Source organism: Condylura cristata, unplaced genomic scaffold, assembly GCF_000260355.1.
Source record: "Condylura cristata isolate star-nosed mole 26May11 unplaced genomic scaffold, ConCri1.0 scaffold00044, whole genome shotgun sequence".
In the NCBI taxonomy this organism is placed as follows: Eukaryota; Metazoa; Chordata; class Mammalia; order Eulipotyphla; family Talpidae; genus Condylura; species Condylura cristata.
The window spans coordinates 873,209-898,551 of NW_004567145.1; the positions used below are offsets into that span (position 1 = coordinate 873,209).

Consider the following 25,343-nt stretch of genomic DNA (forward strand, 5'->3'; position numbering starts at 1 on the left):
CCCCCCCGTTCCTTACCATGGCCCAGGAGCTCTCGGCGGCCATGTCCTTCACAGAACATGATTTCTACTGCCGTCTGTCGGGAGGTGCTCAAAACACCCGTGCGGACCGCCGTCTGTCAGCACGTTTTCTGTAGAAAATGTTTCCTGACTGCAGTGAGAGAAAGCGGAGTACATTGTCCCCTCTGCCGTGGAAATGTGACTAGAAAAGAGAGGGCATGTCCTGAAAGGACTTTAGACTTTGAAAATATCATGAGGAAGTTTTCTGGTAGCTGCAGATGCTGTGCAAAACAGGTTAAATTTTACCACATGAGACATCATTACAAATCCTGTAAGAAATATCAGGTGTTTCCACTATCATTCCAAACTTTCAGATCTCTCAAGATTCAGTAGAGAACAGTAATAGGAGTGAAACATCCACATCTGATAACACAGAAACTTACCAAGAGAATACAAGTTCTTCTGGACATCCTACCTTTAAGTGTCCCTTGTGTCAGGAATCAAATTTTACCAGGCTGCGTTTACTGGATCACCTATTTCAGGTAGTTCCTGTAACGTGTCCTATTTATGTATCTCTTCCTTGGGGAGATCCTAGCCAGATTACTAGAAATTTCGTTAGTCATCTAAATCAAAGACATCAGTTTGATTATGGAGAATTTGTGAATCTTCAGCTAGATGAGGAAACTCAATATCAAGCTGCTGTTGAAGAATCTTTTCAAGTAAACATCTGAAAGATGTACACATCTTTGCATCTTTGTACCTACAAGTGCCATCTTTAAGGGAAAAAGTCGCCGTTTCAGTAACTTGATGTGTATATTAATAAAAGTAATTCAGTCTATTGCTTTAGTTTTTAATTGAAAAATAAAGGTGAGCTATCTATAAAATTTCATTGTCATGATAAGAAGTGCAAGTTACAACATCTTTAAAAGAATTAGAAGGATTATATTTCACAAATGTAATGGTGAAAAAGGAATCCCTATTGTACTTTATCTTTTTTATATTATATCATCTTGAATTTTCCCTTGTTCCTTTTGAAATTTTGTTCAGTTCCTTCCATTGATGTTTATATGCACGGAACACACAGTAGCAAATTCTGAAACATGTGATTGATATAAATCTAACAGATCTGAGCCATCTATCAGAGTTGCAGAATAGAAACTTGAAGTACTAGTGAAACAATCCAAAGGAAACTTTTTTTAATGCAGATTCTAGCTGAAGGATTCAACTATAAGAATTGTATTTATATAATGTTTAATATTTTTGAAAACTAGATTTATTTAATAATTTAAAAAAATGAAAACTCATAATTTCCTTTTTGCTACTACAAGGGAATACAAAAGGAAATTTTTTTTGGTGGGCAGTTGGTATCTTCAAATTTTGTTTGGCAGGCTAATTTGTAAGCCTAGAGTGTAGTAAGCAGCTGAGTTATATATAGCTCTTTGGTCTCAGAATTTTCAATAGTCAGTATTTCTGATTAACTAAGATTAAACTTTTATTAGGAACTATTGGTTGGTGATATTATATTCTATATATACAGCTAAGTGGGATTGACTTCACCTCTGTTTAGAAATTCTTTTAAACCTAAACATATATATGCACATGTATTATTGCAGTTTGTCAGGTTACATACAATGTTTTTGATAAGATTTTTAAAATGGACAGACAATATGGAACTAAAATGTTTATCTGATTTGATTAAATTTTGTATATCCAAAATGTTTAAAAAAGTAACAGTCAAATCCTCAGTGTTTAGATGGCTGTTATTACACCTTGAAAATTGTGTTTACACACACATACAATTGTCTGTTTATATGGTGCTCACTTGTTATCCTCAAAGATAATGCATGATTATGAAGTAGTGAGACAGGTTGTACTATTTCGCTACTTTTTAGTCAAAATTGGGTTTATTCTTAGTGGTCATTAGTAAAAATTGTAAGATAACTTGTTCTAGAAGGCTCAAATCACAAGTGAAAAAAATGGAAGAGTGGATTAGCTGACATTCCATACTAATATACATGTTTATGCTTTCTTTAATATAACTAAAAGAACATAAAAGAAAATCGCAGAAGTAGTTTGCTGCTAATATATACATATATTGTATAAAAAAGATATATTTTGGTTTTGTTAAGACCCTTGTTGACTTTTCTACAGTGAACTTTTTTTTAACTTGATTTAATAAAAATGTTAATTTTGGAAGCAAAAAAAAAGAATATATGTGTGTGTGTATTTGTATATACATAGGAGTGTGTGTGTGTCTCTATGTATGTGTGTGTGCACTCTGTGGGCACCATAAAAAAATAACTACAATTTGTCATAAAGGAAAGCACAATTTGGGAACCAAATACAGTCACTTCATCTGTGATCTCAGTGTCTTTATCTGAAGCCTGTGGACATAAATGTCACCAAGCAAAGTGATTATGGGGAATCAACATTGCAAAGCAGGTTAAGACACACAGTACATAGTTACTAAGTTAGTGAAACTGAGCTCCTTTAAAAACACGATAAGTAAAAATTCAGTACTAGTGTGCTGTTTTCTAGAGCAATGGACTGGGTAGGTGGCAAGTACTGTTCAGGAGTGTTGCAGGTTTGTTTGTTCCCATTATGTATATACATATTACATGCAATTTCACTTTTACCAGTGGGAATACTGAAAGCCATAAATTTCCTTCCCTAGGTTTCTCAAGGCACACTGCTGGAAGTTGAAGTTGTCTTTCTTTTTAGTTGCGGAATTTAGTTGCCAGGTTCTGTGCAAGGTCATAGTGTAATTTTAACAGATTTTTAAAGATTTATATATTTTTAAATCTAAGTTGTATCTATGACACAATCTAGTTAAATTTAATATTAGTTACCCTTCACATTACATCCTACAATGCTTTTTCATTTATATAGTTACTGACTCTAACTTTTTTTGACAAATTTGGTTGAACTATAAAATGCTTCAAACTAAACTTGGTTTTAAAATACAGTATGTCTCTTAAATTAACTAGAAAAAATTATCCAAAATATTCCAAGTTCTGTGCTAAATGAACAAACAGAAAAATAAAAATGACAAAAGATTCTGCCCTCATGTTGCTTAAAAATCTGATAGGCGGCCCTACCTGGTGGCACAGCGGGTTAAAGCACAGCACTGAGAATCTAAAGCCGCTTCCGCATGAGTTCGATTCCCGCCTGCCCCAGAAGTGACCACATGGCTTGGCAGACCTCTCCTCACCCACCTGCTGCTCCCCTCAGCAGTGTACTTCGTTGATCTGCCTGTTCTGCTCCCCACTCTGTCTCTGGTGAAGCCTCTCACCACCCCTGATCCTCTGGCCTGTACCCCAGTTCTGTATGCACAAATAAATAAATCTTGAAAAAAAAATCTGATAGGCACATAAGCTCTGTATACAAATAATTATAATAAAAAGCAGGATGGAAAAAATCTCCTAAAATATTAACTTAGTGTTGCTGAAGCTCAGATATCTATAAAGATCTCTTTCACCCACAGGCCTCAAAGACTATTACATTAGAGCTGAGTTCTGAGAAAGGGACACTCGGTATGATTTTTTTATTCATAAATTCAATAAGAAAATTATTACTATTAAGTAAAGTGATTTAACAATTTTAAAGGGAGAAGATCAGGGAAAAGACCATTTTTTAAAATTCTATAGGTATTTAAAAACTATTATTTGAAATGTATATTTGAATTTTGAAACATTTTAAGGAATATTCTTACCAAAGAATGAAGATATATTTTGGGCTGTTTTTGAGAGAATGAAGAGTAAGCCCGTGTTTTAAATTTTGATGTATAACATACTATTTAACTTCAATAATTTGGGGAGCATTCCTTCTCCTTTTGTTTTTAATTTAATAAAATTTTGAGTGGATCATTTAAGTGAATGGAAAACCTTAACTGTACTTCTCCAATACAGTCACTAGAGGGCGTCCAAGGTTGCAAAGCTGTTTCTTTTGACTAGGCTTCAATTGTTAACACTTTACCCTTTACACAAAGAAATATTTTCATTTTCATTATGAAGTATTGAAAACTACATAACTGTATAGATTCATATATAATATATGAATCAAAATAACAACTAATTGTGCCCTTCTGAGCTAAAGAAATGGTATTTTACTAATATCAGTTTTTACTAATACCAATACTAATCACCTATATGCTCCTCAACCTTCCTGTCTAGGACTCTCTCTCCAAACTAGAAATCATAACCATTAGACTTGATGCTTATATGTCACTCTAATTACTTTATAGTTTTATTACATAAACATGAATCTCTAAATAAAATTATTTGTGGTTTTTACAATGCAACATTCAAAGAAAAAAAAAAAGCAAAGGACCAAAGAATACATAAAATATGATGCCAGCTGCAAAAATTATAAATCCCAGAAAGACATGAATTTATTTTGTGCCAAGTATGGAATAGAATAGCCCTCTTCAAAAATAAAAAATGAATCCTCTTTATTTTTTCTTATTGAACGAACTTTAAGAGAAATACCTTTATGAAAACTTTAGGATTCTCCTCATAATTGATGAAACTTCAGCATAATGGATAGGGCTATGCACTTGCCCTTCAATAGAAATAATATTCTAGGCACACAATTAAGGTCAATGACTCCAGTTCAGATCTTTATATCACTGCAATCATCCATTTCTCCAACGCATGAATTTTTTTTTCTAACTTTTCTGATCACCAAGTCATTTGACATGCCGGACGTTTTTTATATAGATGATGATTATACTAATACTTTACAAGTAGTTTTTATTGTTGCAGAGTTGAATCTGATTATTACAGAAAAAGTGCAGAAAAATTAATATAAAAGTATATCCAAAATCTCATGAAAATATAGCCATTATTAAGATTTTGGCATAATGCCATCTACTGTATGCATTTTTAGTGTTGCTTTTGTATATTTAATAGCTATGCTCATACTACATGTGAACATTTTACCACCTTACCATTACAACATCAAAATTTTACTTATGTAGATGTACTGTCCTTGACTATATATGTAAATTCTTTACAGTTTTTGTTATGATAAATAATGCTTATATATGAAATCTTTTATAATTTGAAATTACTTAAGGGAGACTCCTAGAAATGGATGATAGAGTCAAAATATATAAATGTTCTTAAGCACATTGCTATGTCATTTTCTAGCAGTATATGAACCAATGTCAGCACATATGCTCACTTGATGCTAATATTAAATTTTACCAGACATTTTATTTTATTTTTAGATTTTTAGCTAAAGCATAAATGAAGGTCTACAATGTATATGTGTGTTTTTATTATTGCGAGTACCTAAGATGATGTGTGTATACATAAGGTTGAAATATGAAATGGACATTTTCCCTGACATTATGCAAAGCTGTTAAAATCTTTTCATGATTACATGATATTCCACTACAAGGCTACATTGTAGTTTACATAGGCCAACTTCACACTAAATTGTTTTCTATTGCAAATAGCACAGCAACACATGTCCTGTACAGTTAGGTTTGTGCAGATATGTAAGCATTTCCATTGAACAAATTACTTAATGCAGAATTGTTAATTATTTCATTAAAAATTAAAATATTTTGTGATTTGGAATTTATGTCCATTTACTAAAAGATTAAAAGTTAAAGTCACTCAAGATATTAATGCTATTAATGCTGTTTTCACTGAAGTTCTTCACTTTTAACTCTTTTAGGATTAAGAAAATTCACAATGTTGTTAAGCTCAGCAGGAATTCTTGAAGCTCAGGATAGAAAAACAGCATTTTTGTCTTTTAAACAAATATGTACTGTTTACTAAATTAGGGCAATGTTCAGGGATTTTTTTTTTTTTAAGATTTATTTATTCATGCAGAACTGAGGTACAGGCCAGAGATGCGGAGGGTGAGAGGATTCACCAGGGACAGAGTGGGGAGCAGAACAGGCAGATTGAGGAAGTACACTGCTGAGGGGAGCAGCGGGCAGGCCAGAAGAGGTCTGCGGCACCCTGAGGATCACCCCCCGGGCAGGCGGGGATCGAACTCATGCAGAAATGGCTTAAGCTTCTTAGTGCTGTGCTTTAACCTGCTGCGCCACCAAGGAAGGCCCGGATTTTTTTTTTTTAATGATACAAAATCACTCACTTAAAAGCAAAGATGTTATGGTAAAACTAATATAAGAATCCCCCTTCCCAAACCTTTTTTTTTTATCTTTCTTTCAAATATAAGAGCCATATTTTATGAACAAGTTGAAGAAAAGTTTGTTTTATTGTAGAGTCCCATGTAATTTCAGAATGTTTTGCATTCAGGAGTTATTAGGACCAAGCACATGGTGGTTGAAGGTAACAGAAGGCAAAGAGGATGCTCCCAAAACATGCCCTCTCTGCCATTTCCCTGGACCATGGAGCACATTGAGGGAAATTCTCTCCCTTTTGTGCCATGAGTTCTTATGTATGTGCCTCTTTCCTGATCCAGCTCCTATTCACCAGTGAGGTCACTGAGGCACATAACAGAAGGGGCAAATGGTTGGTGACAGACAGCCTGAAGTGAAAGCTGGCAGAACCCAGACCTCACACCTGACCTAGGCTTTCCAAACCTCATTTGCCTCCTTCCCAAATCAGCCAGCCATTTCCACCATGCTGTAATATTTTATTTCAGAACTTTGCATGGTTTCATATTTACTGTACCTTTCCCTCAATCATTCCTGTCCTGAAACTTTTGCAAAGGATAAGTGGTTGTTCAAAATGGACCCCCAGATAGACTTTGGTCAAAGTATGAGATAGGAAAAGGCAGGGGGTGCTGCCTGCTGGTCAGTACTGTGTTGCATGTATGAAACAATTATCACTGCAGCTCAGGTAAAGGATGAGGTTATGAACAACACTTCTTTATATTAGCTTGATACTTCTGCCTTTTCGTAAACTTTCATAGTACTTTCAACTGTTTTTCAAAATTGTATGATCAAATGGATAAAGGTAGAGGTGTGGACACAGGTTCTATGCCTTTCGTCTTAGAGAGTAACTGTTTGCAGGGCATCAATCCCACAATAACTCAAACCCTGAGGGTTCTTTCTATGCCCTTTCCAAATGCAGGAGTTGAAGATTCTAAAAACAGAAGATTCTAAAAACAATAAAACATTAGATGGTGATAATAACAATAAAAATGCTGTAACTTTTGAACAAATCTTGGGGTTATATTTTATTACATTCAGAGAAACACAGTCCAATGGCCAAAGTTATCACAAAAACATTCAGGTCTTATTTGGATTTCTCATTGAACAATAAAAACAAACAAATCAAAGCTCACAGAACTTGCTTTCCCTTCATCCTCTCACTTACCTTCCTCTTGACCCACCGATCCCCCTTGAAGTTCTGTCTTGACCCTTCATTGTGTTTCCCCCTCCACTTTCACCCCCCCTTCCAGTTATGCCTTCCAGCCCACCACTGCAGTGATTCTACACACCTCACCTAAGTAACCTTTCCTACAACTCCCTGCAAATCTCCAGAGACAAAATGTGGTGCAGAAAGACTCACTGCTTTGCTACTTGCTGCTCAGGGCAGTCCTGGAGTGAAGCACTAGCCCTCTGATGCTCTGCTCCCATGCCTTCTGGCTGTATCCTTCTCATGTGCCCCACTCATACATTGCATCTGTGGTCTTTGCCCCACTTGGGTTCTGCAAACCTCTAATGATGCATTTTTAAAATTGACTCCTTGGTGCACATCTAGATTATCTATCCCTAGATCAGTACCTGACACAGAATAGCTCCAGTAAAAGATAAAGACATTAACTTGAACTTTCACTAACACAACACCCATAATGAATGCCAACCACTAAGATATGGCAATTGTCTCCTAACTAGGCTGGAAACTTTAGGTGGGTCAGCATGAGATGTAATTTCAAGATGCTAACACGCTCATTTAATCCATGGTAGCTTCTCTAAAGCTTGGACCTGCTGGGTCTGGCTCATTTCTGCTGTTTGACTCTGGGCATGTTACTTAGGCTTTTATTTATTTATTTATTTTTGCCTCAGCCCCCATATTGATAATATGGATATGTACTAGGACCTTTGACACAGGATATGTGGGAATTAAATGAGCTAGTTTTTGTAGCCTTTATAACGGTTTTAGGAATATAGTGCATTCTCAATGAATATTGGTCATGTTCATAGGACAGAGAGAGAGAGAGATTTGTATGCACCAGAAATTGTAATCCACATGCATGCTATATATATTCTGTATGTAACCTGTTTTTCCCATATTTTCTTTATTTATTCTATTTAACTATTAATCATACACTATCTGTATTCTCCTTTGCAAAATGATTTACTAACAGCCTTTTTTTAAAAATTAATTTCTATTTTTTTCTCTATTAAGTAAAACCAGTTCATTGTAAATGTAGGCAATAATTTATTCAAATTTACCCATTAGTGAACAAAATTCAGGCTTATTTTGGGAATAAGAGTACAAAAGAAGTTTTCAAAGAATTAAAAGCTATGGAGTAAAGGCAAAAAATGAAGACTTCTCCTATTTTTAAATGGATTCGTGCCTTTCTTTGCTTTCCTTAAATGGGGATGGGTGTTCTTTGGACAAGCAACTGATCCAAAAATCCACTTTTAAGTCTATATACTTCAATGTCTGTAATAGCTTTGTCTAATATAACTGAAAAATAATATTGCCTATCAGCATCAGATCTGTAATGTGTCCTGCAGAGATTATTATCTTCTTGATATGGTATCAATATGTTACACTTAAAATAAAAATAAAAAAAAACCTTTCTTTGGATTTCCTAGTAAAACTGTAAAATGGGATAGATTTAGCCTTCTAAATCTAAATGGGGTAGACTTAGAAGCATATTCAAGAAGGACTTTCATTTTCAAGTATTTGGCAATTCATCATGCAATTTATTGAATTTACTCCTCAAGTCTAAGTAGCTTATTTTAATTGTCTTCTAGTTCATGACTTGTTATTAGATATGATATTGTATACTATCATTACTACAATATAATGTATTCATCAATATTGATTCATCAACATCAATAACCTGCATGTCACATATGACTTTATGATGTTTCATATACAGCCTGTCTCCTGATTGATAAATTGCTTGCTTGCATCTTTGACTTCTTAACTGCTCTAAAAGCAAGCTAAGACTTTAGAGGTATTTCCTTCTGCAGGTGTTCTAAAACAATGGAAAAAACCTCTCATCCAGAGGAGGGGGATTTCCTTTGTAATATGCTTGGAAGCTTTAGTGACAGTTCGGGACAGATGTATTCATATACATATGAATATTTTGCCCCATTTTCTGTTACCTCTCTGACATATATCTTCACTTCTACAAGAAAATGCCAAGAAATTCTTAGGAAACTGCCCAGAATTTAGTAGCAGAGGTTCACTTACCTGATTCCTGTTGACAAATCTGAAAATGTAGCTCTAAAATTAAGACAACTCAACATCAGCACATACTAGAATGATCTGGACAATTTTGAAAACCCCAATTCCCAGGGTATACCCTTCAGTAATGAAATCAGAATGTCTATGGGTAGGACTCAGGCATCGCTAACTTTTAAGAACCCCCAATGTTCAGGAAATTTAGATGGCAAGCTTCACTACAAAAACCTGTGCTGAAGAATCTTTGTGTCCTCTATCTGCTGGCCTCATATTTTGGAAATTACTTGTTTCTTTGCAATCTTGTAGTTTAAGAAATTTTCTATCTGCTTTCACTTTAACTGAATTTTTAAAATCTCCAGAGTACTCCTAAGAGGTTGGTGGTGGTCTCTCACTGCTGTAGTTAACTAGCTTCACTGCTTCAGCAAAATCTCACAGCTCTTTGAAGGGTGAAGTCAGATTTGAAAAGGAGGGTTGGCTCTCTGTAGGGTGGGTTTCCCCTGCAATTCAGCTGCCTCATCTTCCTAGTTTCACACATTCTACCATTTGTGCTATTTTTACTGTTGATGTAATCTTCCTTCACTTTGTTAGCATCAGGTGTCCCAGCCTTTATTGTCTGCAAGCCAGTATGATTATAGAGTGTTAGAATTGGAAAAGACATATGAAAATATTCATTTATTATCCTTTGCTGATAGGGAAACTTTTTTCTTATTTCAATACCAACATCTAATCAACACGGAAGGAACCAGTGTGATGCAGTATGAATTGCTACCATTTTATTCCCCCAGACACTTTCACAAGTAGGTTCTTAACACTCACCATGTTTTTGAGGTTGGTGTCACTGTTAATGATTAAAAACTGAGAAAATAAGATCCTGAGATTCCTCCAATGGACCAGACCTGTGAGCTGAGCTGTGGGGTCCAGACTGAGTTCTGTCCCTGCACATACCCATGACACTGCTCTCTTCTCTCCCTTTACTATGAGGAGTAAACTCCCTTAAGTGTGATATTTTCTAAATGAGTCCTAAAGTAAATGGTCCCTGGAGAAGCTTGGTTGGCTCACTGTGTGTACTGAATGGATCTGGACATCACCATGAGCTCCACAGAGGAACTCTGCCTTCCGTTTCAACAGAAGTTTGGTTGCTGCTGTGCTTCATTTTGTCTGTGCATTAAATTAGAATAAGGAACTAGGCCAGGCTCTCAAAGAAAGGGCCCAGGGCTGCAGAGGGCAAACCATGCACGGAGTAGAAACAGCAAACTTCCCTGCCAAGGGCACCATAGCAGGGTGGTGTTTCTCTTCCTCCCTATAAAGCAGGCAGAGCAAACTGAATTCTACACTTCTACAATGATACGTTGTTTGCGTGAACCTGGTGTTTGTTTTTGTTGTTTTTGTTTTTAGTGTAAGCTTTTTTTTTTTTTAAGATGTTATTTATTTATTTATGAATACAAGTGCAAGCCAGAGGTGAGGGGCAGTGAGAGGAATCACCAGAGACAGAATGAGGAGCAGAACAGACAAATGGACAAAGTACACTGCTGAGGGAAGCAGTGGGGCGGGTCAGGAGAGGTCTGACACTTATGTGGATCACCTCAGGGGCTGGGGATCAAACTTACATTGAAGTGGCTGCTGCTGGCCTGCAGTGCTGCACTTTAACCCTTTGTGCCACCATGGAGGGACCAAACCTCCTGTTTTTGATACAGTGTGTTCTTTGAAATACAATTTAAACCTCACTTTTTTGTAGCTCTTCTTAGTTGAGGGTTGAGGTGAAATATCTTAACCACACACAGAACTAAGAACACACAAGGCCCTAAAGTTCAGCCTCTTCCTCAGAAAATGATCCATGTAAGGCATTTTGAATGCTATAAAATGGTAAACTAGTATTCTTCACATTCCACCTATTGAAGTGTTTCTTTTGAATGGTTTACTTGTCTTTTATGGTGAGGCTTTCATATCCACACTGAACAAGCTTCTCCATCATTTCTGGGCTTTTTTTTTTTTTAATTTTTTTTAACAGTTTATTTTTATATCATTTTGTACATTTTTTTTTTCCATCTCAGTTGTAATCCCCACGGATTTCCCATCACCAAGTCACCCGTGTGCCATCACCATAATCCCATGCACTTCCCTCCCCACCCCTCCATTTTGATCCCATTCCCCACTCCACCCCCACAAAATGTCTCTGGTATATGGTTGTTCATTATTCTTGTTATTTTCTCACCTGGTCCATTATACTCCTGCTATGAGTGAAACCATCCGGTATTTTTCTTTCTCTTTCTGGCTTATCTCACTAAGCATGATCTTTTCCAGCTCCATCCAAGTTGCTGCAAAAGACATGTGTTTCTCTTTTTTGGTTGCTGAGTAATATTCCATTGTATATATGTACCACGTCTTTTTAATCCAGTCATCTACTTTTGGGTATTTGGGCTGCTTCCATGTTTTTCCAATTGTAAATAAAGCAGCAATAAACATGGGGTTGCAAGTATCTTTTTCAATCAGTGTTTTTGTGTCTTTTGGGTAGATACCTAGGAGTGGGACTGCTGGGTCGTAGGGAAACTCCATGTTTAGCAGTTTGAGGAACCTCCAAACAGTTTTCCATAGTGGTTGTACTAGTTTGCATTCCGACCAGCAGTGCAGGAGAGTACCTTTTTCTCCACATCCTCGCCAACATTTGTTGTTGCTAGTTGTTTGAAGATGTGCCATTCTCACTGAGGTGAGGTGGTATCTCATTGTGGTTTTAATTTGCATCTCCCTTATTACGAGTGATGTTGAACATTTTTTCATATGCTTGTTGGCCATCTGCATTTCCTCTTTGGAGAAGTGTCTTTTTAGCTCTTCTGCCCTATTTTTGATGGGGTTGTTTACTTTATTTTTGTTGAGTTTTATTAGTTCTCCGTATACATTTCTGGGCTTTTATAGTGAGAAAAGGGACAGGAGTAGTAGAAGACTAAGTGTAACTAAACTAACCAGGCCAATGTCTGTGTACATTTATGCAATTTTAGGAAATTATGTCAAATAAGTAACATAGTACATTAGTGATGACTAGGAGTTTTATTTAAAAAACAGTTGCATACCTCACAATACTGGACTCAACATTACAGAGATTTCATGAATGGGCTGCTGTAAAAAGATGCACTGTTCTATGAGGAACATATGTCTGCCTTCAATATGAAACAGAAATCAGCAGTGAATCATCTAAAATCCAAATAAGAAAACACAGAGATATATTTCTTCTGTACTAGAGGAGAGCTATTAGCTACACATCTGCTCCTTTTCTTTTTCAACAGCCTGATACCCAGACCTTACTCAGACCCCGGAAGATTATATCTTCATTATATTTTCATATTTGGATACTGGTGACTACTATATTATAAACCCTATTTTAATTTCTTCTCTTTTCCCTCTTTTAACTCTTTACTTTAGAACTGCAAATATTCCAGGATATACTGGTAAGGTTCATTGCACAGCTACTCACCCAGCAAATTCTGATATTCCCACAGCAACCCCATCCCCAGATTCAGAAGTGCACCGGTAAGTATGAATCTTGTTATATATTACATTCAGATATGTTGGGGATGGGAGAGGAGGGAATCCTCATAATTATTTCTTTCAAAAAACAGCTAAATACTTTGAGTAAATTTAGATTGTGATATACATATAGTCAAATAAAAAAATATTTTGTTTTCCCAATGAGTCAAATAAAAAAAAATATTTTGTTTCCCAATGATGTTTCCTAAAGGAGTATATAAATACCCTTAAAGTTTATTAGGTGAGCAGCATCTTTATCTCACAAACTTTGTGTACATATCATCCTTCGCATTATCATCAGACACATACTCTGCTTGGATGCATAGATCACATGAGACATGCACTAACCACTTTGTTTTTTATAAAAGACAAAATTCTATTGAAAGCCATTATGTATTTTTTAAGCACCGTTTTGCAAATCTAAAACAGGAGACATTAGAAAGAAGGGTATTGAAGATTTCATTATATGAAGTTGCTAGTAAGAAGCAGCACATTATTGCTCATTATAACTCAAATTTGAAAGCATTTGATGGAAGTCTTGGCCTTGCAAATAAGATGACACAATTTTGAAAATGAAAATGCTGACTTAACTAGGTCTACATGCTGGCCCAGTGCAAATAAATCAACTGTCCTAGTAAATTGGTGTGTAGGAGTGGTGGGCCAGAGGTGGGGTGTTGATGAGGATATGCTCCACAAAAGGGAGCCTTTCTCTTACCTCACATTCTCTTAGTCAAGAAGTCATTCATTTATCAAACATTGATGAGCCTGCCTCCCGCCCAGTCCTGTAAAGGATAGTGAGCACACAGTTGAACACAAAAGATTCTTCTGATGTGAAAAGAGAATAAAGAAGTACACAAGTAGCTATACAAGTAGATTATCTCTGGAAACTGCCCTAGGCTGTGGAGAAGCAAGTCAGTCCTAGCGGAAAACTCACGACTAGGGAGAACATTCTGAAGAGGTGCCCTTTGAGCTAAGTCAGAGCTCCTGCATGGATGGGCTTCTAAATGTTGCAAAAGACAGCAACTGTGGATTTTGGGGATGGGTTTCAATTCATACAGTTGGTCATTCTCTCATTCATTCATTAATTTGTTTAGTACTTCATATATTTTTTAATTGGGTCACCAAATGTGTGTTGTACTCCAGGAATTCAGAAAAAGTGGACACAACTTGTAAGGAGATCACAGTCTGTGAGAAAGAAAGAAACAACTATAGTAGTGGATGACAAATGTCATCATAATCCAATAAGTTCTCACTTAACATCATGGATAGTTTTGGGCAGAAGAAATAAAAAAGATACTGTTCCAAAGAAGAAATTCAAATGGCCAACAGGCGTATGAAAAAATGTTCAACAGCATTTGTAATCAGAAGAATGCAATTAAAAAACATAATCAGATACCACCTGACACCAGTGAGAATGACACATATATATATAAAAAAAAAAAAACTAGCAACAACAAATGTTGGCGAGGATGTGGAGAAAAAAAAAAAAAAACTTTCCTGTACTGCTGGTGAGAATGCAAACTGGTCCAACCATTATTGAGAGTTATGTGGAGGTTCCTCAAGCTACTAAAAAAGGAGCTTTCATAGGATCCAGCAATTCCACTCCTAGGAATATACCCAAGGGACACAATAATATTAATTCAAAGGGACACTGCACCACTATGTTTATTGCAGCACAATTTACCATAGGTAAGCAATGGAAGCAACCCAGATTCCCATAGAATAGATGACTATATCAGGAAGATGTGTTATATTTACACTATAGAATATTACTCAGTGATCGAAAAGGATAAATGTGGATGGAGATGGAAGAGATTATGCTCTGCAAAATAAGCCAGAAAATGTTTTTTTTTTTAAAAAAAAAAAAAGATTTATTAATTTGTGCCTATAGAACTAGGGTACAGGCCAGAGGGTCAGGGGTGGTGAGAGGCTTCACCAGAGACAGAGTAGGGAGCAGAACAGGCAGATCGATGAAGTACACTGCTGAAGGAAGCAGTGGGCGGGTCAGGAGTGGTCTGCCACACCATGTGGTCACCTCCAGGGCAGGCGGAAATTGAACTCATGTGGAAGGGGCTTCAGCTTCTTAGTGCTGTGCTTTAACCCGCTGCGCCACCAGGGAGGGCCCAGAAACTGGTTTTAATTTTTTAAAGATTTATTTATTTGTACATACAGAACTGGGGTACAGGCCAGAGGCTCAGGGGTGGCGAGAGGCTTCACCAGAGACAGAGTGGGGAGCAGAACAGGCAGATCAATGAAGTATACTGCTGAGGGGAGCAGTGGGCGGGCCAGGAGAGGTCTGCCACGCCATGTGGTCACCTCTGGGGCAGGCGGGAATCGAACTCATGCGGAAGTGGCTTTAGCTTCTTAGTGCTGTGCTTTAACCCGCTGCGCCACCAGGGAGGGCCCAGAAACTGGTTTTAATAAAAAAGTGGGTCCTTGGCCTCATATTGTCCAATATCATTGGGAGAATTTTTCCTCATCCATATTATAACAAAATTACTTTGAATGAAGTGACATTTCAGGGTGTACTATGGTCACATATGTTGGCCCAGTACTTCCTGTTTGAAATATACTAACTCATTCCCCTCCTGGTAACCCTACAAGGAAGGTACTGTTATCCACCTTTACAAATGAGGAAACTGAGGCACAAACAAGTTATTAGGGATCTTCACAGAGACACGAAAAAGGACCTCACAGAAGAAAGTATTCACAAAGGATGCTGAAGAAGCAGGATACTGGGCTTCACATATTTAAAAGCAGGGCTACATGTGGAGAGGGTTCTGCTAACCCAGGGGAGGCCACAGAAACTTCCCCTCATCATGACACCCTGGAGTCTCAGAAGGATGACTTTTAGGTCCCCTGTTGGTGTCTGTGTGCAGTGTACCCCAAGTCATTCTCCACGGGTGTGCATAAGGCTGTTCCAAAGACAACAGTTAGAAGGAAGAGCAAGTACCTGTTGACAAGGCTTTACTAACTTTAAAGATGGAATTTGATGAGTGTCTAGAATCTCAAGTCCACGTAATGAAAATATATTTTTTAGAAGGTCATCGATTGAGTAAGCCAATACTTTGCCCAGAATTTTTTGAGAAAAAAAAAAATTTTTTTTCTCTTAAGACACATCTTCATCTTCAAATGCCAAGGAAAAAAATACAGTTTCAAATACAGGACTAGTAATAGTAAAATTTTTATTTCCTGTGAAGGACCTGAGGAAACATTGTCAAAATTAGGTGTAACTTTAATAGCTGTCATTTAGATGCACTGTCCAGAAAGAGATAGGATGACACGTTGTGTCTGGCAGATGAGTGATTGAGAATGATCCTATTCATTGATGTTTCCTCAGTGCAGAGGAAACATTTGCAATGCCTCATTGTTCTCCCCTCAACCTACTCTCTCACCCGAATATCTCAGTTCTCATCGATGGTATTTGTGGATTTAGCATCTTTCCATGCCACATGAGTTAACTATCACAGTTTACTTCAGAGAAATCTTTATTTCTCGATGGCAAACTATCCTGCAATTATTACTAGTAGTAGTACTTTTACTAATGTTGCTACTACTTACTACTATTTGCTAAGGTTAGTACTGTTACTGCTTGAAAAAAAACAAAACTGAACCTCATAGCCAGCTTTCTGGTCACCCATACTCTCCTCTTTCTCTGCTACACACTCATCTTTTACACATAATGGGACCAGAAATCCTCTAGTGTTCTGATTCTTGGGGTGCACATGGGCTCCATAAATACAGATAGTGGCAGGAGCTCCAGTCATCCAAAGCTAAGTGAGAGCATTGTGTGGGTCTGGTGCCCACATTTCACTCCTACATTCATCTCTAACACCTGTTGATGACAAGGGGTCACTAGGGAGAAAGCACAGTAGGGAAAATTCATTGGCCAAAGTGTTTTGCTAGCAGGAAGGCAGTGAGTAGCCTCTGTCCTGGCCCTGTGCTGTAACCAGAGAAAATCAGGGCTTGGTGGATCTTCATCATGAAATATCACCTATGATTTTTTCTGACACTATGGTGGGAGAAATATATCAGATATTATGTATGTATGTATGTATGTATGTATGTATGTATGTATGTATGTATGTATGTATGGCCTAATGGTTTTCAGTGTATATATATGCATGCATGTATGTATGTATGGCCTAATGGTTTTCAGTAATAGGAATCTAAATCTCTGTCTGATGATTATCATGAAAACTCAGTAAGATAACCTGACTCCCTCCTGATAATGTCTATCTGACTCAATACAATCTTTCCAATTGTTTCTGAAACCTTATCTGCATATGGGTTTGTCCTGGACACTCCTGAACACTGGGCTTTGTGCACACCTACTGTGACTTCCCCCTGGGGCCCTAGCTGGACTTCCCCTCTCCTCTCCCAAGTCCTGCTCAGCAGACAGGTTCATTTTCTGCCACTGGACATCCAAACTGACTCTCTTCTTCCCCTCCCCCACACCAGGATCTATACCTTCATCAATACTTCTGTGTCTTCTTTCTTGGAAAAAAATGAATTTTTACTATTCTAAACTGTGCCCATACTTCCCTCTGAAATCTTGACTCTCTCCGTCTTCCTGCTTTCTGTGAAGAAGCCCAGCCAAGTTTTCCTATGGCCGAGTCAAACTTGGTTCCCACTGAGCTGCCATCCTGTTTCTCCCCTTCCTTCAACTATAAATGTCTTTCAAAAACAGACTACCATACTTACCTGTCAGGGGAGAAACCATGATCACGAAGGTGATTTACCCAGGGCGAGGCTTATCCATCGCACTCCAGATGTGCTGACCCCTGTGATATTCCCCAAGTGGGGGAAACTTGACTGCCTAATTTGTGGTAGTGGGGGACTGCATTCACATTCTCCCCTATTAAAAAAAAATCAAAAAACAGACTGCCATTCTTTCTTCCTTCCTGATTCTACATCCTCCCAGTCCATTCTAATCACTGAATACTGCTACCACCAAACACAGGAAACACTGATGCCTGCAAGACCATGTAAGACACCTCTGGAGCCATTCATGTAGAGGACAAGATGTATATTTAGTGAAGGTCTTGGGTGACAGTCTGCAGTGTTGGTTTCAGGTTGAGTCATGTAGGCTTCAAATATAGATGCCAAAATGTTGGTGCTGTATAGCCCATAATATATTTTGACTGCCATGTGCAAAACCTTACTGTCTTGGTGTTGATATTCAAATAAACTGTAGAATAAGGAAAGAGGTTTTCAGAAGAGATTTTAAGGAGAGAAAGTGTAAGTGCAGGTGATAGATGGTATAGCATAAATTTCTGAATTTATAATGACTCACTAGAGGTAACTCACTCTACTCCTGCCTCCATTCCAGTGGAATACCAGTGTTCTGCATACCCCTTCCACCAGAATGCAACCTTCACTGAAACCTGAGTTCTCACCTCCATGGCCATTTCCTACAAAATAAAATAAAATGATTACTTCATGATCATCATAGCATGAAATCAAAGGCATTTTGGATCTGGTCGCACTGTGCTCTGTAGTGCACAGATGACTTGCATTCTCTATGACTGATTCAAACAGCAGAAGATTTACAGCAAAGTTGTTGCAGGCAGTCGTGGGTTCAATAGAGTAGGCAAGGTATGCCCAAGACCACCTTAGGGCATAAACAAGGCTGGGAAAGATCATTTTTATAGTCATCCACATTCTCACTGTGATTTTCTTTTAATTCTCACAACAAGCTTGGAACGTTATTATTCTCACTGGTAGATGAGCAGACTGAGACATGTGAGGTTAAGAGCAGTCAGCTTAACCCCTCCGGAACAGGGTGAAATTGCTCTCAGTACTGCACGTGGCTGGGCTACCCTACATGCTCCATGTATTGTCATCTCCCTGTTCCCACCCACCCCCACATACACCCCGTACTTCCTTTATCCTGTTTCTCTTTGTCTTCACCTTTGCTGAACTCCTCCCTGATACAGATTCCTGGTAGATCTCCATTCCAGATCCTGAGAGATGGACTCCCTCAGACCCTCAGCATAACTCAGACTATTTTTAGCTGCCACTGATAAATTCACCTCCTTTCATCTGCATTTTCTATAGTCCAGGTACAGAGTAGATACTCAATGAAAACAACTGCAATATAGTGCATTAATGCAATAAGTGTAACTGAATGCAAATGAATGAAACAATACACACAAGATGAATCATGACCAGTTCCTCTCTGTTTCTGTTACATGCTTCTCTCTCTCTCCCCCACACCCTCCATCTCCTCCTTCCCACCCTCTGCCATCCCTCCATATATACACATGTATTATTAATAGGGGCCTGGATAAGACTAAATGTTTCTATGTTATTTTTACTTTTATTTTTATAGCATCATTCGGAAAGAAATGGAAGTTGACCTCTTCTGTCATCAGGCACCTCTGTCTCAAATGGTCACAACTGTAAGACCTTACAATCCTTTCAATAAGAAAGAAAAAGAAACTATAATCTACTGAAAAAGAAGAACTCCTTCATTGACATACACTTCAGCTTCAGGGAAGGCATTATGGAAGATACAATGGGAAATAAAAAATCCAGGCATCTTTGAGTGTGTCTGTAGATTTGGGATGATAAAGAGTTTCCAGAGTCCTGCTTCAGCCCTCATGTCCTCTCCCAGAATGCCCCATTCCATAATGGCCACCAAGACTTTCTGAAAGTTACCAGCAACAGCAGTTTATTTTAATATACCCCTTCTTAGAGTTGGAGTGCCAGATCTACCTAGAAGTTTCATGTCTTGGCCTCCTTAATTCAATTATTATAACTGTGAAGCACAGATCACAGAACTCATGATCACAGATTATCAGGTCAAAACCCACATGTTGTTGTTACTAGAAAAGTTGAGGGGCTTAAAGAAAGCAGCATTGTTCTTTTAACCTGGGGCACACCATGAAATAACTTTTATTGTAAATGGCCTTCCTGGATCCAGTATTTCTTTTTTCAGACATAGAAACACCCCCTATTCTCCATGAGTGTCATCAGCCTGGAACAAACATTCATATCTAACTTAGAGTCAATGTGTGACCTGTTTACGTCTCACCACTTAAAACACCAGCTTGCAAAATTACTCAAATGTATATGTAGGCTGTGGGGGATCCCTCAACCTCCCAGATATTGTTATATTGGTAGACACATAAAATTTATATGTCTATACAGATATTATAGTTCCTGAGTTTATAAAGTGTTTTCCTTAACCTCAGCTAAGTTGAACCTACAATCCTATAGCAGATGTCTTGTTAATATTTTTCTATTTTATAAACAGGCAGAACAAGGCTAGGAGAATAAAGTACCTCTAGTCACTCAACTAGTAATTAGGAAAGTTAGAACTAAAACTCAATTTCATATATATATATATATATTTTTTTTAAATTTCACTTTATATATATATGTATATGTGTGTGTGTTTATATACATATATATATATATATATATATATATACACTTAAGATTTATTTATTTATGCATACAGAACTCGGGTAAAGGCCAGAGGTGATGAGGTGGTGTAGGGGCAGTGAGAGGCTTCACCAGAGACAGAGTTGGGGGCAAAACAGGCAGATGGATGAAGTATACTGCTGAGGGGAGCAGCAGGCGGGCCAGGAGAGGTCTGCTGTGCCATGTGGATCACCTCCCAGGTGAGGGATTAAACTTACACTGAAGCAGCTGCAGCCAGCTTGCAGTGTTTCACTTTAACCCCCTGCTCCACCAAGGAGGGCCCCAATTTCATATTTTGATATTGTACCTCCCATGACTCCACAGAATGAATAACTTTTACTGAATTATTCAAAAAGGAAACAAACAGAAATAGGAAAAAAGAAAAACCCTTCTCTGTTGAAAAGTCTTTGTTCTAGACTTTTCAAAAACATTTCTTAGATCTTCTACCTCATTTATTCTCCCAAGAGATGCAGAATGAGGTAGTGAAACCCAAGAACCCCAAGCCAATGTGTAAATCCTTTGGAGGTAATTTTTGTTAATAGGAAAGAATGAGGGGTATCCCAGACCCCCAAACCTTCTGCTTAAATAGTTTCTGCTCTCCACTGCATAAAGACAAACATACTTTTAATGCATACCACCTTCAATAGAAAAGGATTTGAATAAAATTAGTGTGTAATAAAGAAAAGAGAAAGACTGAATAATTTCCAATTAAACAACCCAAATTACCCATCTCCTCATGGGTAAATGCCCAGTTAAACAGGGTTGGCCCAAAGCAGGACCTCTGAGGCCCAAAAGTTTGCCACAAGTCTAAGGTACCTTCTGGTGGGAAGCCACAGGAAGTGAGCAGAAGAGGCCAGGCAAGTCTGGAAGGAGAAAAAGAAATCAAAACCCAAGTCAAGATAAACGTTGCCACTGCCAACCCCCTCACAAGCTTCTCACCCACATCTCTATCTTTTTCAAGTATCTACTTCCATGTCCTCCAAATCCCTGCTACAAGCCCAAGATTGAGAAGCAAGAGCAACTTCTTCACATGTCCCTCTGCTCCATGTATCTTCTGTAGTCTTTTTCTTTCCTTCTCCCAGTCTTCTCTAGCTTCTCCCTACCCAACTCTATCCTTCCTTGGGTGAGGGCAGGAAACCTGGAACCACCTCTTTCTTTGGCTAACACCTGTCACATTTTTACCCTGTTCATCCCTTTGAAAGGGAAATCTAATCTATTTTGTTTTGGAATTGAAACTGGAGCCCTGCAGAGCTGGGCAAGACTGGCTCTTCTTTGCTGCTAGTTCAACAGAGGGCACTGTTGGAAAAGTGGTGGTGGTTTTCCACCTGCACCAGAGTGGCTGTCTGTTGGCAGCCCTTTCTCTAGTACCTGCCCCAGAGTGCTGCTTTGGGCAGTGAAAGTAGCAGCCGGTGGTGGGTGTTTCACTATCTGCCACCAGTGGCCCACCAGGGCTCAGGTTGCAGGCAGAGGCCAGCAGTGATGGTGGATGGCAGTGGTTTCCCTACTACGCTGCCTCAGGGCATGCAGTGGGGGATCAGGGCTGCCAGAGGGGAATGGGACCCCACTGGGCCAGCTCAACACCATGGCTCACTCCAGCTGAAGGCAGTGGAGAGGCCCACAGAGACCAGGCCAAGACCACCTTGCAGTGCTGTTGCAAGTTCCCTGTAATTTACACTGTTGTAATTGGTGCTTGGATCATAGAATGGACCACTCTAAATGTGAGCTTGGAGCAGATTGGTGTGATCAATCAGCCATTGGATTGAACATGGTGAACCCTGAAAGAGGATGTAAGGCAGGGCAGAAGCCAGTTTGGGAGAGACACTGTTCCTGGCCTCTGAGGAAAGAATAAAGATTCCGCTTCAGTATTCCAGAGAAGAAAGAAGCATCTGGCTTTGCAGAGACAGGGGGCTGTATCTCCCTCTGGCCTTGCCTCTGACATCACCTGAAAGGAGCACCAAAGGCCGTGGGCCTGGTGTCTCGGAGCGGTTTGCTGGTAGTGTGGGCCAACAATTCAAAAAGGACATTAACACCAATGCTGCTGACCCTGGTGACTGGTACTGCCTAGCACTGTTGATGTTGGTTCACTTTTGGGAGCTGTTCACGTCTGGAAGCATGAGAGGTGCTGATCTTCTGGAACAGCCTCCTACTCTGGCCTGCATTGTTGTCCGGCTCAGCATCTGTGTGGTCCATCCCAACTTTCTGGCTGGTGCCCACCTGGAAGCACCTCCAGTAAGATGAGTTAGATCCCTGCTTGCTGCTTGTTGGTGTGCCACAGCTCCAGGCCCTCACAGATGGGACAGCATCACCTTAAACAAACAATCTTTTACTTCGGACCTTTGGATACTGGACACTATCTGGGGTGAGACAGTTTGCCTCTTGTGGTCTCAGAAACAACATTGTTGTTACTCCCTGAAACTCAGTAATCTTGCACTTTTGCATGTGGGTGAAAACTTGCCCTCTACCTGGTCACGGTCCTTTTGAAAGTATAGCACCCTACTATCATACCTCTATAGCTCTGTTTCATATCAAATGCTTCCTCAGTGGACATCCACAAACTAGGATGTTGGCCCTGTGTGGCACCATTCTGTCGAGACCAACGGGAAGGCAGGTAGCCATCCATGCAGAGAAATGACTTCATCTGAATGCCATATTTTGTCTAGTTATATTAATATAAAGCAATTACAGAAAGCAAAAGAAAAATGAGGCAAAACAATCTCACCTCTGGAAAGTTCTCATCCTATCACAAGTAGAAGGTTTAACCCTGACCAGGTAGTAGATTATTGAAAGTATCTATGATGACATTTTGTAGTAAACACCCCTGGCAGACTATTTTGTCAGGAGGCATTGCTGTTAAAATATGAGACAGCTGTTTATCATTCTGGACCTTTCTCTAGTAGGATATCAAGTATACTTTTCAATCTTACCTCCTGAAGTTAGAAGAAGTTATTTTAATCCTCTACAGTGCAATACCTGGACACCTTCCAGAGCCCTGGGTATCTCTAAAGCTGCTTCTAGAAGGATCCCTGGCTGCATCCTGAAGATGTGATATATAAACAAAGGTATATTACTCAGTGTTAAATATACACTCTTGCCATTTGGACTGACATGGATGGAGCTGGAAGGGATCATGATCAGTGAAACAATTCAAAAGAAGACAGTACTTCCACTCGTATGGTGAATATAAAGAAAGACAATGTTTTCACTCATATGTTGAATATAAAGAAACAAAAAAAAGTAATTATAATAAAGTAAAAATTAAAATCACCAGGCAACTTAGGATAAGAGACATTCTGTAGGGGAGGAGGAGAAAGAAGGACCAGGACAGGGGTGGGAAGAGCACAAGGGACTATGATGATGGCGCATGGGGGAGTTGGGGATGGGAATTTCACAGAGAAACCATACATTGTACAAAAATGAAGGATGGTGTAATGAATATATTTTTAAAAATTTTAAAAATTATCTTGTAACATAATACCAAAAAAAAGAAAGAAAGAAAACAAAGTGTTAGTAAAACCAAATCAATAACAAGACAGAAAACTTTTGGTAAAATTAAAGCTATCAAGGGGTGTTGGGGAGAGGGGCAAGCAATATGGGGTGAGGAACCCAAAAGACTATGTTGAAGAACTATGGGTGCCTTAGTGGTGGGCATGTCTGGTGACATATATCTGAAGGTGTGTGATCCTATAACTGAATCACATATACTGCTATAAAATAAATTTTTCAATAAAAATTTTCAAATGTTAAATCAAACAAAATAAAATGCAATTCCTGCATATCTAGTACCCAAAGCCCACATATCCAACGTTCTGAGCTCTTATTCTTGAATTCAGTTGTATTGCTTGGGCTTCCATGATTAGTAGTCCAACTGAAAGTCGTGAATATCAAGTAAATAGCTCAGGTGCATGCACCTGCCTGCCAGGCTAATCCCTTGGGTACAGAACATCTAGTAGGTGCACAAAATTTTTGGATAAAGGGCAAATGTTCTGGTAACAGTTTTCAAGATTTTTGTGCTTTGTATCACGATAAGTCCTTATACATTCCTTTCAGATGGTATTTAGTCACTCTACCACAGTTTTATTTGATGCGCTTGTTTGTTTATGGTTGGTTTTGAATATACTTTCAATCACTATCATCAAAGCAGTCCCCATCTCACCCATGCAAATGTAGATTTCTAATACACTATGCAAGTTGACACTGAGTGATTGCTCCTGCCCTATTCACAGTGCAGTGCCCACTGCTGGTTTTATGTGCACAGGAAGAGGGCTGATATCCTGTTTGCTGAACCTGGCATGGCAGCCACCACGAATGGATTTCCAGGGTGGACATTTCATTGATTCTACCTGGCAAACTGTAAATGAAAACAGCTTTAGTTCCTTGCACTCACACTTTGGAAATAAAGCCCTAAAATATAGGTATAAATCTATTTTTCCAGTGTTAGCAGTTTTTGTCTTCTGTCATCAGTGCCAGAAATACAAAATATAAGAGAGCCAGCAACATGCCAGGGAAAGACAGGAAGCTGTGAAGAGGCACAGGAGAGTGGGCACTGGGTCCCCAGAGCCATAGGATGCTGGGCAGGGAGTGTCCAGAATGTCTATTCCAGAGGCCCTAGTTCCTGGGAGAAGGCCTGGTGACTACTGCAGTCCTGAACTCTGAGGGAATATTGAGAGCTCCGGGAAGATCTCGTCCCATGGGCAGGACAGGGCCAGGCAGGGCAGGGTGTACACTGGAAAGTCTGAAGTTGAGGTGTCGCCCAGACAGACTGAGGGAGTGAGATCTGAACACTGATCATGTGGTCTGTGGTCTTTCTACAGATCAGTAACACCAACACCCCCAATCAATTAGTTGATTAAATCTCCCAACACCATATGGTTCAGGGTCACCCTCCATAGTCAACTATGAGGACAAATTTTGTGACCTGAGGGCTCTCTAAAATTTGTAAGTTTGGAGGTAGGTGCCATATGCATCTTTACACAAATGTGTGCAAGGCCACCGTGAGCAGTTGGAGACTCCTGCATCAAACATTTAAACTAACCAGATGACAAGATC

The 25,343-nt window shown here is 38.8% G+C and overlaps 1 protein-coding gene and 1 pseudogene across 1 annotated transcript in view; both read left to right on the forward strand.

Moving 5' to 3' along the window:
* Positions 1 to 19,324, forward strand: part of LOC101630708 (chromosome unknown open reading frame, human C7orf72) — a 63,876-nt gene extending 44,552 nt beyond the window's left edge. The window contains exons 8-9 of the mRNA XM_004694484.1: positions 12,762 to 12,869; positions 19,201 to 19,324. Of these exons, the coding sequence (XP_004694541.1) occupies positions 12,762 to 12,869; positions 19,201 to 19,324 (232 nt within the window). The remainder of the gene's footprint in view (positions 1 to 12,761; positions 12,870 to 19,200) is intronic.
* On the forward strand, positions 18 to 748 carry LOC101632996 (annotated as a pseudogene).
* Positions 19,325 to 25,343: the final 6,019 nt, after the last annotated feature.